This window comes from Anarhichas minor, unplaced genomic scaffold (assembly GCF_050575085.1).
Source record: "Anarhichas minor isolate MPS153535 unplaced genomic scaffold, ASM5057508v1 ptg000054l, whole genome shotgun sequence".
Classification (NCBI taxonomy): domain Eukaryota; kingdom Metazoa; phylum Chordata; class Actinopteri; order Perciformes; family Anarhichadidae; genus Anarhichas; species Anarhichas minor.
This window is the reverse complement of record NW_027466500.1, coordinates 420,092-435,882: the sequence shown is the minus strand read 5'-3', so window position 1 is coordinate 435,882 and position 15,791 is coordinate 420,092. Positions and strand designations below refer to the sequence as shown.

The window sequence follows — 15,791 nt, the reverse complement described above, 5'->3', positions numbered from 1 at the left end:
CACAATATCCATAATGCGTAAAATGTGCTGTTTAATTAATCTGAATGCCTGAGGGTAAAAACTGTCTTTCTCGACATTGCTTATTTCGTGTATTCCTCTTTCCAGCTCTAACAAATGTGAAGCTGTGGGCCATCGACCGACAATGTTTTCAGACGATCATGATGAGGACGGGTCTCATCAAGCACCAAGAGTATATGGAGTTTCTGAAAAGGTGAGAAACCCCAATTGTCCCACAGACAAATGCCCCTGAATAGGACTTTGATTTGAAATGCAATGAATGAATTAACTAAATGGATGAAGGAGAATATGTGTGAGCAGTTTCCCTGAAGATTCCTTATTCATTTGTACTAACAAATTATCTAACTCTAAATGAATTGCTGGTGTCTCACTGAAGGTGTCATTCATCCAACTGAAAAAAATACCTAGTAACTGTATCATCTTTCTTTAATATCCTGATCTCAATCGGAGAGCTTTGCAGCCTAACCACCAGAAGCCCATTATCACTTAAAAGGCCTGCATGGAGTACAGGTTAAAAGGAAAGACTCATCAAAAGACAGCGGGAGAGCAGTGATCCGGATGCATGAGAGATTCAATTCTAGTATAAATCTCTCTTGTCCCCCTGTCTCTGTTCAACTTTCCTGTTTTTCTTTCATCCACTTTGGTCTTCATCAAGCCAATTATGAATATTATACCACATCTTCCCTATATTTCAAATGCCACACCATTTTCTCATGACTTTGTTTTCAGGGCCGATATTAGAAGCTGCTCTATTGTCTTTCTCTCGTCCTCTCGTATGTTTCTGTTTTTGTTTAAAGTTGCCGGTGATAAAAGCACACGCTCTGCCGAGGATCATTTCTACTGAGCGAGGCCTCGTGAATAACTGTGATAATGATCAGACTCTGACACTACAGAGATGTTTCAAGGCAGGCAGGAAACCAACTTTTCACTAGATATTTCCAACACATCCTCATACCTAAACTACAAAATCGGTCGTACGTCAGTACCTTTCAACTCGTTTGACTGTTCCAGAAATGACTCCTATGCTGGTTTTTTGATGTGCAGCCTTTAAGGTAAAAGTATAGTTATGTTTTGGAAATGAAACTACCTAATTAATGATAGGGAAAGATCACAGACATGGTTAAAAGATACCATTGTTTACTGTTCGTAGTAGACTGATGTAAAGTCAAACCCTTTGTACACCCAGCCATTCTCTTTCACCTCTTCCCTTAGATGTAAGGGCAAGGGTAAACCCAATTTTAACTCATTTGCCTTTGCAGCAGTATAAAAATGTCAGACTAATTCTGCCTTTGCTTCTGAGAGTGGACTGTATTATTCACAGTAATGTAAGATATTACCGGTTTGGGAAACATAAACACAAGTTGCTTCAAGTGTTTGACCATAATGACAAATGCTTTCGTTGTTTCTGGCGAGAACAGTCTCCATGGATAGTGTAACAGTCTGTGACATTTGCAGGTCAGTCACAATAAAGCCACTTTGCTGTATCCTCAGTACCCTTTCACCACAAAGGAAGACATTTAATACCAAAAATATATTTTCCAAAACAAATCTACGAATCTTACTTTCATGTCCTATGACTGAAGCAATTTTCGTGATGGCTTTGACTAAAGAAAGACGCTTGCTATCTCTTCACTGAGAGCATGTACTTTGTGGCAGCTATGGCCTCTCAGCAGCTCTTATATAACAGGCCAACAGATGAGTAAATATTTAATAGATATCACTTGGTTTGGGCTCACTCTATGTGTGTTTGCTTTATAAAGGGGCGGGCAATCAGATATTTATCGCATCATTTGTTATTGTAATGTAAATAATTATATGTGCTGCTTCCGAGAAGCAAATCTAATAAAAGAGCTGTCGTTAATTCATGCGTATAAACAAACATGCTGGTCCCTAAGTCTTCTACCCACTGGTAAATTGTCCAACTATATATTTGCTCTCACAAGTTGTGGAGGAGGAACACAGATGAAAAACTGACAGGGAAATCCCACATGATATTACATACGGGTGCTTGTGAAGACCTTTTTCATTACCTCTTTCTAGGTCGGTGGGCTAATAATCTACCCTCGGCCCCCTTCCACTTTAGGTAAAAGTCTAGCTATAAGGCATGGAATAAAAGCAGACGGCCATCCGCTAAACAATATGTGAAAAGGTGCAGGAAATGAGCGTGGGGAAGCGTTAATCAGACCCCAAAGAAGTGCTGGTTTCTCTCTGCGTTTCCAGGATTGCCAGAGAAATTATTTAAAGTTGTCCTATGCTTTACTCACAGTGGCACAGTGCCATGAGTGTAGTGATGTTAGAATGTTTCAAATGATCAAAAACACCACATGAGCGAAACGGCACTTCCCCACTTGCCTCGTAAACATAATTAATTTCCTGCAACACAATTAAGTTGTTGGATTGGAATTTGACTACAACAGAGGCTTTTTGTTTGTGTCAACAGCTTCGCAGCTCAAGGGTTTGAAACTCCATATGTTTCATGTGAGGTAGGGTCAGCTGATTAACTAGAGCCACTGTGGAGGAAGCAACAACCCGAGGATGAACACAGCGGCTTGGGCCCCGGGTTGGGGGCCAAGGCGAGATGGATCAGATTACTGTAATAAAGCATGGAAAATGAGGGGGAAGAGGGAGATGGAGGAACACACAGAGTGATAGATGATATAGGGAGATATGCCCTTTGTTCACCAACAGGGGTTATTTTCCTCCTTGATAAACACTGGGCCAGTTTTATTTAGTAGGCCTGATAACAGGCAGATAGGGTTCATTTAGGCTGCCGGGAAGCCAACAGAACAAACATTAGGGCCTCATACTGGTGTATTCAACCTAGGATCTGATTCCCTGCTGAGTAACTAGACACGTTGCCGAGGTTATGCTGAAATATTTATATGCACCATCTGTAATACAATATACAGGCCAACTGCCATAGCATAATATTGATTTAGATGTGTTCCTGTTGCTAGTTTTTATGTTATTCTCTACAGATCAAGGGTCTGCTTTGATTCTCGTCAACACTTTCAAAGCCAATACCTATACTAAGCTGCCATCTACGCTGCTTTCTACATCTTTTGTTTTCCGACAACAACAACAAGAGTCTGAATCAGTAATATATGTAATATGTAGGAACCTTTTCGATCTAAAAGCACTTTATTTTCTTTCTCCTGCAGCGTTCCCACATTCCACGACCTGCAGGAAGATATTCTGAGCAAGCTTGCCGATGTCCTTGAGGAGGTAAGTGCCTTGTTCCAAAGCCTGTGACACCTGCAGCACAAAGCAGATGTCACAAGCTTACTCCACACATCTTAATAGATTTCCATACATGCCCTTTCCTTTATTGCAGAGAGAGCGGTGAACCAGAAGGGGAATGAGGACATAATCCAGATAGTGAGCTCTGGGTGAAGGCAGGTGCAGATTTTGGAAGGGAATTAAAGAAACAAAGTGTGCATAGTGGGGATTTCAGAGTAATTGTTGCTCTTTCAGTATGTGCTCAGTGTGCTGATGTTAAACCAAATAGTCCACCTACTAAATGACAGTTAATTTCATGAACCTGTACAAGAAGTCAGTATACTGCTGCCAGAAGCTATTTCAGGTTTCGATGGGAGCGGAGGGGGGGGAGGGGGGGCAAACAATCTAAGCAAGCTGAGGCACATCGTAATCACAAAGTGAACAATGTATTTTATAATGTAATGTAAACCAATTCTCAAAGAAAGACTTCAGAAAAACACATTCAAAAACCTGAAACACTTCAGCATATTTTGCAAATGGACAGCAGTTGAAATATGTCTAAAATATGCCAAATAATTAGTATGTCCTCGGTTTTTTCATGCTGATTTCAATGTGTGTTTTGAGATGTTTCTCAATATCACATTTTCCGCCCATGTGCATGTTCGTTTGATGTTTTTGCCAGCATAATTTAGTTATGCAAACACATTCTCATTTACACTTTTGATTTGTGCTGCTAACATTGAGGCTTTCAATATGTTGAATTGCATTAAAATATGGCCTTTGCCTTTTTTATGTTGTTCAATGTTGATGTCTGTGTATGTGCAGTCAATTATGTAAGAGGAGTCTGTTCCAGATCCTTTTGCTTTTAAGAAAAGATAAAGAACATTGATTATTCAATCTGTTGCAGAGTTTTTTAACTATAGACTCATCCAGAGGATACCTGATTATGTAACGTTAACGCTGGTTTTTAGGAGTTTCTAGTTGTGTAGTCTAAAAATTTGAGATATAATTTAGTTCTTCGATATGAACATGAATAATCGCAAACATCCCTGCAAAATGGTGGCTACTGTTACTCAGACACATTTTGAACCTGCAATTAGTTCCCAAACACTGAAACTATAGAAAAGATAGCATCACATTCAATTCATCATGTCATCATATCATCTTTGTATCAAATCATCATAGTGGAACAATTTCACATAATGTGCTATTTCACATTTCCCACACAGTTTAACAAAGGTGAGAGTCTTACTGGGCTGTTATGCTGCTCAGTCACCCGTTTGTATGTGCTGTCAGTTTGTGTAGCTGTTAGCTATGTTTGCTCTGCCGAGCAAGCCAAGTTTCACTACGTTGTCCCGCTGCTTTCAAGTTTGGTAATCCTCTCAAACAAATGCTTGAGATCCTGAAAGTCTGTTGTTGGACCAGGTACCATCCCCTCCGAATAACACACGGGAAACGTCCTCTCTGACAGGCTAGCAGTTAGCCATTGGAGGACCACTCCACGTTAAATCTGATTCTTTTTACCAGACGTTTGGTTTATAACAATAATCAAATTCCAAGGAGGCAACAGGTAATCAGCCCAATAGCTTCAAATGTGTGGCACGAGCTTTCATTGTCAACGGCTTTGGACATGTTGTTGTTTTCACACACTCGGGGGCACTTGACATTGCGTGGGAGACTATCCACTCACATCGGCCTCTTGAGTCAAGTGCAATTAAAACACAATTTATTAGATTGTAGAAAAATGATAAATAAAAAGCAGGATCTGAGGATTTATTAGCTATGTCATGCATTGATACAGAATTACTAAATGACTCAGTATCACTGGAACTACTATTTTTTTGCTGCCATCAGGTGGGTTTATATACAAATAATGAAACTAGGTAATAGTGTAAATAGTTTACCTGTTTACAGCAACTTGATAAACATACATAAAGTCATGTAACCACTGTGTCAATTGTATACTAATCAATAATGCACCACTGCAAAATCTACTGCATATGAACATACTGCTATGGTTTGACTTACACTGCTGTAATTGTCAGTGTCATAGCACAGTGTTGTGACTTGGACCTTGGCCAATACCATTGTGTGTTATTTATGCCATGGTGAATAATAAGTCCCTTATTCTTATCATTGAATGTACGATGTACAACAACAAAGACAGCCGCAGTATAGAACTTTGTTAAAGGTGGTTAAAGGTAAAATTGACGATAATTCAATCGGTTAAAAGGGTCAGCAGAGCAAGAGACTCGAGAGAATCAGTTCAGTTCAGCAGGATGAAGCAGCAGGGATGTAGATGGCCAGGAGAAGCAAGAAAAGGAAATCTATGAGCTTTCACACAACAACCTCTATAGCGAAGGACAACTCCATGAAGGAAAAGAAAGAGGTTGTAGGAAAGTACATTGTTGCGGGGGAGGCTGCAAGCTATGCCACCCACATCAAAACAGTGTGAACGGCTGAATTTTAAAGTGTAAAATGGGAGAAACGCAGCTATAAGGAACTTTGGGTTATGCAAGCAAACATAAAGCGGTTTCACAGATTTGGGATTTTCAAGATCTCTGTCTGCCTAAAACAAGCCTGTGTGGCGATATATGGCCAGTGACCCACAGTCTTGTCTGACAACCTTCACATTTCCGTAATCAAATCCTCCACAGCCAGAGTGCAAACTATTTTGCCGGCAAATAAAATTAATGAGATTATCATTTTTGGCTTGGTACAGGGATGACACACCATGCCCAGTGAAAATGAGATGTTTTGCATGGCATTCTAGAAATGCCTATTAAATGTACTCTGATTAATATGTTTGCACTGTTGACTGAGGGGGAGATACTGTATTAGTGTCGGGTAGTTGATTGAATTTGTATTCAATCAAGCAGGGGTGCATGCATTTGACTTGGCCTATGCACGTCCAATGTTTCTTCTATTTTTAAGAGTCTGCGTTTTTCCCTCTACAAGCAGAGGTCCTATAGGTTGGGTGTGCACATATGGCTAACTGCATCATGCTGTCCTATGTCTTGTCCTCTACTATAATAAATCATTTTTGTCTGTGATTGATTTTTGAATAGATAGAGCAGTTCTTTTCTTTCCTCCAGCTTTCTTCTCCTTGAGGACATGCTTGAGAAAAGGGGCCACATGATATAAATAGATAAACCTGAACTAAACATCATAACTGCAACCTACTATCAACAAGAAGCTCTGCTTTTGAGTGACGCACAGCGGAAATGAATCCTACACTCACTGCTTTGTGTGAAGTAAGATGTGAGGTACCGTAGGTGAAATAGTGTGAGAATAGAAACCTGGCAAATGTCAACTGGAGTGCGGAGTCTGCTTATGATCAAACAGGAAAGAGTGAGCTCTGTCTTCAGTCTAGACTTAGTGCAGCATATTGTGTATACAGTTTGCTGGGAACGTCAAAATTCCACCGGAACGTGCATTATGAAAATCAAAAACTGATGCTTGTTAACCTTAGGTCCCCTATAAGGGTTTTAGTGACTCCTTTAGCTTCTTGTGCCTTGGTTCTATAAATCATGTTATACCTCTGTATCCAGTTTTCTCCATGGCACGAGAGGTTTTTCACATCATATGAAGTTGTGTCACATCTCACGCATCAGGCAAGCAAATGCATTTCTTATCTGGCACGAAAGGTTATTTTCAACGCAAGGAGGGAATGTCTTTGTGAAAGTGTTTTTCTTTGCTCAACCAATGAATGCTGGGATACGTTCCGGCACCAGCCACCCTCAACAGGAACACTTGGTGTAGAAAATGGATTGATGGATGGATATATCAGTTTTGCTCTTGGGAAGGAGGTGTGATTTGCCTTCAGATTTGATGCAGTACTATTCATTTTATTTACTCGTTTTCTGTAGATGCTCATTCAAGGTCACGGTGCATGTCCAAGCAAGCAGTGGGTGGAAAGCAGGGAACCCACCCGGACAGCCGGCCAGTCTCTGCTATTAACAAGGAAAAGCATCTAATTGTTGTATAGCTCACTGCACCCAATTCAGCCTCACTTCCTCTGAAGGGTACATTTTGGTCCGTGGAGTGAGGAGTCTCACTCCCAATGTGGGAAAGGAGATAAAATAATGATAGTGTGCCTGAATAACACGACTCTTCTCTGGTCTTCTCTTCTGACAGACACATTATGGAGATGGAGAGTTCATCATCAGACAAGGGGCCAGAGGAGACACCTTCTTCATCATCAGTAAGGGAAAGGTGAGAACTGTCCTTCTAGCCTACCACCAAAATAATCATCATGACATCGCAACGGAGGGCCTTGTTGCACACATGGCAACAGACTTTGCTCTTTTGGAGCAAAGTGCTAGTATTTTTGGATGAAAGTTGGCCGTCATCAATCATCTTGGAGATAAGGGAGAGAGGCCGCCTCTGTCATCATCTCCTGCAGATGCTCTTGGAGCATCTAGAAAGGAGGATGGAGTCACTTTCATTTCACCTTTCTGTCGTCAACACTGGCTTTTACACTGAGCACAGATGACACACTGACTCGTCTGGCATCAACACCGTTGGTGGGCTTTCATGTGCTTGCATTGTTAACATGTTTTGATGCAGCTACTCTTTCTCCTTTGCTTTCTCTCTGCTCTTTGTCCTCATTTTGTTTATCCTCCTTCTGAGGCTCCTTCCACTGTTCATGTTTCTCCTTCACTATCCTTCCTCCTCATCATCGTTATGTGCATTTGTTAACAACATAATTCTCATAAGTCTCTTAAATCCACATATGCTAAGATTTGAACATGTCTTACTTTTATATATATGTTTCAAATTCCCTCACAAATCCCAGTGAGTGAGACAAATTCACAGTTATTATGTAGCATTTTCTAACAGTTGACATTTCCAGGATGTACCTGTCATTGTAAAGGATAAAGATACATTATGTTTCCTGTCTTTTTTTACTCCCATTTGACCCCAAACAGATCCCACTTCACAAGGTCGGCACAACTACATCAAAAAAAGAAAACAAACACATTGGCGCAGACATGAGCGGACACGCTCCAGATTTTATCAATGCTTTACGCTTGGCTATTTCCACATCACTCACCACACAACTGTCTCCAGCCAGACCACAAACACTAGAGAGCACACACAAAACCTGCCGTTCGGCTGAACCTTTTACCATCTTTTGCTTCTTTTTGCTTTTTTCTCCCCTGCCCCCACGCGATTATATTAGATCATGAATACTAACGCTGTTACTCAGGTGTTGTTGTGACAGTGTGCTGGTGCTGGATACGCTGCTACACCTGTGCAGAACTGACTAATGGATGAAGACAAGATCCTTCATTAGGCGAAACGACCGTCTCCATTCACTTCCTCTAAAGATCTACGTACCATCACTTTGATTTGAAAAGACAACCGGCACGGCACAGTGCCATCACTCACATGTCATCTGGCTAATGAAGTAGTCTTCCAGATGCTCACAGAGATGGCAGTCACCTATTTGTAACAAACCACCCATGAACAGAGATATCGGTCACACCAGCGCCCCTCCCCTGTTTGTAATGGTGTGATTAACCTGCCATATTGAGAAGTCATATACTATCACTTTCATTTGGAGCGATGTGTAAATGAAATGTCCTCTCCTTTACTTGGCACACATCTTCATACTGTTATACATCAAGCCTTCTTTCATCACTTTTTTTTCACATCTTCCTTCCTGTCACACTATACTCTTCTGTTTAACTCTCTTCCACCTGCATTTTCCTCCTTTCGCCAGGTTAATGTGACCAGGGAAGACTTGCCCAATGGAGAGCCTGTCTACCTGCACAGCCTCGGAAAAGGAGACTGGTTTGGAGAGAAAGCACTGCAAGGGTAAGGTTGTTCCTAATAACAATGCCTCTTCCAATTTAAATCTTCTGTTCTCCCGCTGTTTCTGTCTGCTTCTCTGTCACCCTCTTCCCTTCTAGTTTTCACTCGCACCCTTTCTTTAATATCCTCCCTCTTGTACCTAACGTGCATTTATCCTTTTTAATTTGCTGTCATCAGCCTCCAGCTCTTGTCTGTCCCTATTTGTTACACCACTCACTCATCCTGAGAGGCATGATAACTTGCTAAGTGTTTGGAAATGAAAGCCCATGCCACACATTACACAACTTCAGGCCTGATTTACTGTCGCTATTACAGTCACATTTTATCTGTCTCTGAATCACATAAAATATGTTTAGTCTGACCTGATCAGACAGAGGGAGTCATTGAAATACATTTAAAAGAAATACAGTATATATTCTGCAACTGAAAATACGCTGAGATACACTTTGAGTCGCAAACATTGACAAATGATTCGCTATGTAATTGTATTCCTTGCAAAATCTATATAAATAGCATGCATATCTAAAGATGCAGCTATTTTACCTTCAAGCACCTTCGCATAAAGTAAAAATGAGGGCAAATACAATTACTGATGCATGCTCCTCTTTCTCAAGCTCTATTTTTGCCCAAATCAAATGAAAAAAACAGTGTGAATGTTCAGCGGACAGTGGAGATCCCTCACAACCACATCAAGTCACAACCCGTCTGTGCTATATTTTGCAAACAGCTAGTCACACAGAAACTACAGGGTAAAAGTCATTATTTTGAGTGGACTTTTGTGTTTGTCATATAGTGTGCTCTTAGCTGGAGAATTATTTTATTTAGACAATAATATATATGTGTGTGTCTCTTAGATTCTTTTGTCTTTTCTTCTCATTCCCTGTCTTGGTTGCCATATCAAGGGCCCAATCCCAATCTCCACACTCACAGACTCAGACTTTGAGGCGTGTTCCCGCAAAGACCCTGAGGGTTTAGAGTTGTCCCACTGTCAAATTGTCAGGTGCTTGAGGGCTCTCTCGCAGACATCTTGAGCCCTCAGTCCTCATTTGTGCAGCCTTTGCCTGTGAGAGTTACCCACAATTCATAGTATTGTGACGTTAAACACCGGGTTACTAAGGGGAACGTAGAAAGCAGAGAAACAACAATGGTAAATAAAGAGGATGGCACATGGGTGTTCAGCCTGGAATATTACAGTTACACAGAAACATTAACATCAATAATTTAGTACATATAAAACACTTGAAATCATTGGAATGCAAGCAGAGGCTATATTAAACACCTGGTTTATTCATCAACCATTTCTTATAATTTTTCTTACTTAAGCTGTGTTGACAAAAACAAGTAAATAGATTATTTGACAATTAACTCTCGTCTCATAAAGCAGGCACATGGAAGACGTTGAAATCAGGCATCAAAAAACATAAATTAAAAACCCACAATTGTACAGAACACGTTATGATGTTGTCATGGTACTGGTTATGTTGCCGCAAAGTGCTGTCCCACAGGTATTCAAACCATTTCATGCCCTCACTGCCTCTCACACACCATTCGCCAGGTGACGTCAGGGCCTTTGGGTGGACATTGGGATTGGGCCATAGACATCTTCTTGGTGTCCCTGATTGTAACAATCCCTCTCTTTGATGAACACGTGTGGTAAGTATGTGAGCATAGTGGCTGTTCCTAACACAGAAGCGTATTTCAATAGAGAAAAACATGTAATACAAACATCATGTACTTTAGACGCCTCGGCCAGAATTGTCTAGCTCTGAAGATGTACTGAGGCAAGTTTGAAGTAACCAGGCTTTATAGACTGTAGGGATCAGATGACTCACTGCTGCCGTACTGCTAACATTCAGTGGCATCCAAGCTCTCAAATACTTTCACTGAAAGGACACTTCAGTATAATAAAAACATTTTATGTGGCTTCTGGCGTCAAAGCACCGTGCCCCGATGGGATATTTTTACCCCGCTGTTTGTCCTGTCTTATACTGTGTGCATCTGTGTACAATGTTTTATTAAAACAGAGGGAGGGGAGAGAAGAGTGTATTATACCTGTGAGGGGAAACAGAGACCATATGCACTCATGAGAGAACATTTGAATGCGTGCAAACACACGGCCAACAGTGTCAACATGAAAAAAATGTAGATGTTGCCATCTTGTGGCTGATGAAAGTGAAAGCCTCCTGATGTTATGTCTCAAGCCCTTAACAATCACATCTCGAGAGCATATATTAACGCCTTCAAACACAAAGAGACTTAAATTGACCCAAAGCAGTGTCCTGTGAAAAATACATGCTCGCTTATTTGTTGTCAAAACTGTCAATCATTATTTTTTTGATTTTTTAAGAGGTACACTCCAGATGTTAGATGTGAGGTTCGGGCGACAGCTGGAATTGCACAGATGGTTGGGCTTCTTCCCGTATGTTAAAGCTAACAACCATAGGATATAAAATATGACAGAGCATTAATATTCATGCAGAACATGTGAGGCACGGGAAGCTTGATCTCTTGGCAGTGGGAGGAGTAGGTTGTCCCAAAACAGACATTCAATACTTTACACTGATGAGATGTCAACAAAAAAAAATTGCTGTTTGATGGATGAGATCATGACACAAAGTACTAATTTATTATGGATTTAGCAGCTGTGCTACTTTTGTGTTGAACTATTTGAATTTTTCAGGAATTCAATGATTTTACGTAATTGTTTAAAAGAAAGACCGCAAAACATCTGGATGTCTCACGCTGACGATTTTGTATGTCCACACACACACACACACGCACAACACACACACGTCTCTATATAAATACATGCCATATCACGCATTTCCGTGAATATATCTAATACATTTAGTATTTCCCAGAATAGTAGTGTGCCGTTTTGAAGAGCTCTTCAAAGCACCTTCGAGAGCATCTCATGCTTTCTTTTTTTATTCAAGAAAACAGTACCTTTTCTACATCCCACTAAAACAAAGTGCTCTCCCCACCTCTGCATCTGCTTGGTATTATAATCCTCTTTTGGCCTGACCGCCTTTTGTCTTGGAGTGTCTTGAGCCAGAGAAGCCCATTCAACTACACCTTTGATGGTCAAGCATGACTCGTAAATTTACATGATTGAGATGCTGGCCATCTTCGAAGTAGGCTTTTGATCACAGGGCTCTTCTGCAGGGCCATCTTTGTAATCAGAAGTTAACTGTCTGTGCCCATGCTCATGAAACTCAATAGCCCCTACTCAAAGGCTACTGTGTCCATCTGAAGACTTTGCCTTTGATCTGTGAGAACAACATATTTAGAAATCAAAGTCTGTTCCCCTGCCAGTGCCAGACATAATGATTTTGTTCGGGCTTATGTGTATATTGTAACAGCTGAAGAAAAATCACATTACATGTCTTAGCCCTGAATGAATCCTTCGTTGGTGGATGTTCCAGGAAAAGATGGATCAACAGCATATCTCATATCACATTCTTCCTGTCATGCTGAAGTGTGAACTCCCAGTTGAGGTGTAGATCCATCTATAGCACAGACAATATGTGCCCTGACCTCCTCACCCAAGTGTACTTAGTGTGTGTGTGTGTGTGTGTGTGTGTTTTAATAGAGAGTGAGAAATAAAAAAAGTGTTATGTCACAGACAGAAATGTGATTGGGATTGGTGTCAGTGTCAGACCACTTGAAGACAAACAATATAGCCCTCTGATTAATCACCCTGAGAGGCTGTGTTAGTGTGGGTATGTTGCTAAAGGTATATGTTGAGAAGATGAGACATACATTGTTTATCCTATAGACACTAGATAAGAAGTGGACGTAGTCGTTGTGACGTCACCCATTGGTCTGTGGACTGCGGTTTTGAAGCCTCCCCATCTTGGGTTTTGGCCGTCGCCATTTTGGGATTTTTTTGTAACTAGTGAATGGAAGTGACCGTATTTTGGTACCAACATTCATGTCCCTCTCAAGATAACTTGTAATCACTTCGGCGATCTCTTAAAGGGCCTTAGAGGTTTTGCACTCAGCAGCTCATGATACCGCTGTCTTGGAAAGGGAGGAGTGAGCCGAGGGGGATTCAGTTGGTTGCAATCTACCAACACACGGCTGATACCACCAAGTCCTACACACACTGTGCCTTTTAACTTTTTATCTAGTGCCACCATTAATTCAAATTGTTTATTTGTCTGATACTTTGGTTCACGACTAAACACAAAAACATGACATTCACATCAGCCTTGGCTGTACTTTATGTTTTGTGCTAATTAGCAAATATTATCCCAGCACGCTAAAATAAGATGATGAACATTACACCTGTTAAACATCGGCATGTAAATATTGTCATTTTAAACATGTTAGCATGCTTATGTTGACATGTAGCTCAGCACAATAGATGTGCTACCATGACTGTAGAGTATCATTACACCTGGTCCGCGCCCATAATTTTGGCCAGGGCAATCTGCAACACAATGGTCTCATTGAAATCAATGCTATATTTTGAAGTGATGAAGTGCTCATTGGTCTAAATGCTGCTTTGTAGAATCACCCATCTCCCTTCACTCCAAGCCGTAGCCTCAGTCTTTTAATAGCTCATCCCCCACGAGTCAAAGCATTACCTTCTGCCATCTGCTATTAACTACAAATCTGTATATTTGTCATTGCTGCTGTATGTTCCTGTCCGTATCCTCTGTATATTTTAGTTTGGTCTAAAGCATACCATGGATCTTTAGACTGAAGACATTTGTTATTTTATACAGCTACTGCTCACAGTTCATACCATTACAGCATGCAAATAAACCAACAATGATTTGAAGCTTTTTTGAGACATCTTGAAAAGTACTTTGTCAAACTGAATCCCATGTTGCCCCTTTTCTTCTTTTTTTGCATGCACAATTGTTGTGTTGATATGCAGATATGAACAGGGACTGTTTATTCAGACTTTCCCGCAGATCACAAATGTATTTCAGATGTTGGAACCCAACTGTAGATGGGAATGGAGGAGGGGGGAGAGCTGAAAACGTTTTCAGCTAGAGACTTGAATTTACAAAATAACGAACAATTTCACAAGTATGCCCCATTATGTCAGACCGAAATAATTTCCATACACGAGAAACACTGGTTCCCCAGTTAGTGTTTTCATGTGTCTGTGGCAAGCTCAGACATCTTGAGACTCAAGAGTAACCATTCCACATTAGCATTTTCCTAGTGTGTTTGGTTAATCGACAGCATAACATGTGACTGAAATAATCTTCAGCAGCTAACACTTACATCTTGGATATGGAAGAAAAAAACAACACAAATGCACCAATCAGGAAGTTTTAAGCTCCCTCTGATTGGAATAATCTACCTGTGAATATCCGATCAAAATCATCCGTCCACTTTCAGTAATAACGTCTCTATAACTTTATATTTTATAACTTTATTACTTAATGTGATCACTGACTTTAATACTCTCCGATAATCTATGAATGAATGGTCTATTCTCAGTTTGACGTCCTAATTTGTTTTGTCTTATTACTTGATATCTGTTTATTTTGTTTGTTTGTTTTTGTCACATTTGTATCTTTTGATTATCTTGTTTTGTTTCGTGTTAAATGTTTTGTCTAATTGTGCTCATGTTGTATTGTTGTTGAGGCACCTTTGAAAACGAGATGGTGCATATCAAGGGTTTGTTCCTAGTGAATCATTTCCAGCCAGTGTGAAAGTGGCTGCCCGAAAGAGGAGGATAAATATATTCATATATGTAAAAATGTCTGGTATTGAAAAGTGGTCATACTTTGCAGTTATGTGTAAAATCCACAATTTTGTAGTTAATGGGAAAATGCTGCACAAAAGCACTGGCACAGTCATTTACGTAAGTGCTTTAATAGAAATCTGTGACACAGCTATCCAGGCCCACCTGAATACCTGCCAGTCACAGAGATTAAGCACAAATTATTGGCTGTGTGTCCCACAGCCACCTCTTGTTCCTGCCCCAGTCCTGACCCCGGCTTTACTTCCCTCACTGCAGTCCCGTAGCTACTGCCCCACTCTCAGCCTCCAAGCCTGTACGTTATTTTCATAACCCCCTTCCCGGGACACCAGATCACTGTCCAATTACCAGGTTCATTTCAACTATCTACTGGAAATCAACACCACGGGCTCCCTCCTGTGTACGTCCAAAGGACATTCCAGACACGGCATGCAGCTGTTTTTAGTGCGTCTGTGTGCGAGTGGGTGTCTGTTTTCCAATGCGTTTCTTGCTACAGTTAACAAGTGCAGAGCCTTCTTTGGCTTAGTGGATGATTTAGGCTCATCAGCATGCAAATGAATCATTCTGACACATATTGTTTAGCGATTGTGTTTCCCATAGAACATCGCTAGCATCAAACGCAATTGCACACTAAGTTGTTTTCCTCAGCCACACTCGAGCAGCAGGGGACAGGTGTAACAAGCTGCTCTCTAACATGAAGCCCTTGCGGTCTCTAAAGGATAATTCATGCTTAATCACTCTTTCAATATAGCCCAAGTGTTGTGTTGTGTTGTCTTGTTCCATCACCATGGTAAGTGAATTACCCAAATGCTTTCTTTTATGAGACAAATTAAATCGTGTAACAGATTGTTACTGTCGTTGTAGCTCATTGTCATGAGAAAACGGATGCGTTTGTGTCTGATGAGTTGACTCTTGTTTAAATATCGGCCATTTAGAAAATGTGCTGCATAAGCTTCTTGAACTTAAAGTTATGACAAAAGCTATTTAAAATGATTTAAATCCTTGG

At 40.6% G+C, this 15,791-nt stretch overlaps 1 protein-coding gene across 2 annotated transcripts in view; it reads left to right on the top strand.

Annotated features, from left to right (window-relative positions):
• Positions 1–15,791, top strand: part of LOC142931767 (cGMP-dependent protein kinase 1) — a 79,083-nt gene that overhangs the window by 49,374 nt on the left and 13,918 nt on the right. For both annotated transcript variants that reach the window (XM_076075849.1, XM_076075848.1), the window contains exons 4-7: positions 106–211; positions 3,180–3,243; positions 7,375–7,452; positions 8,966–9,060. In XM_076075849.1, coding sequence (XP_075931964.1) covers positions 106–211; positions 3,180–3,243; positions 7,375–7,452; positions 8,966–9,060 — 343 coding nt within the window. The remainder of the gene's footprint in view (positions 1–105; positions 212–3,179; positions 3,244–7,374; positions 7,453–8,965; positions 9,061–15,791) is intronic.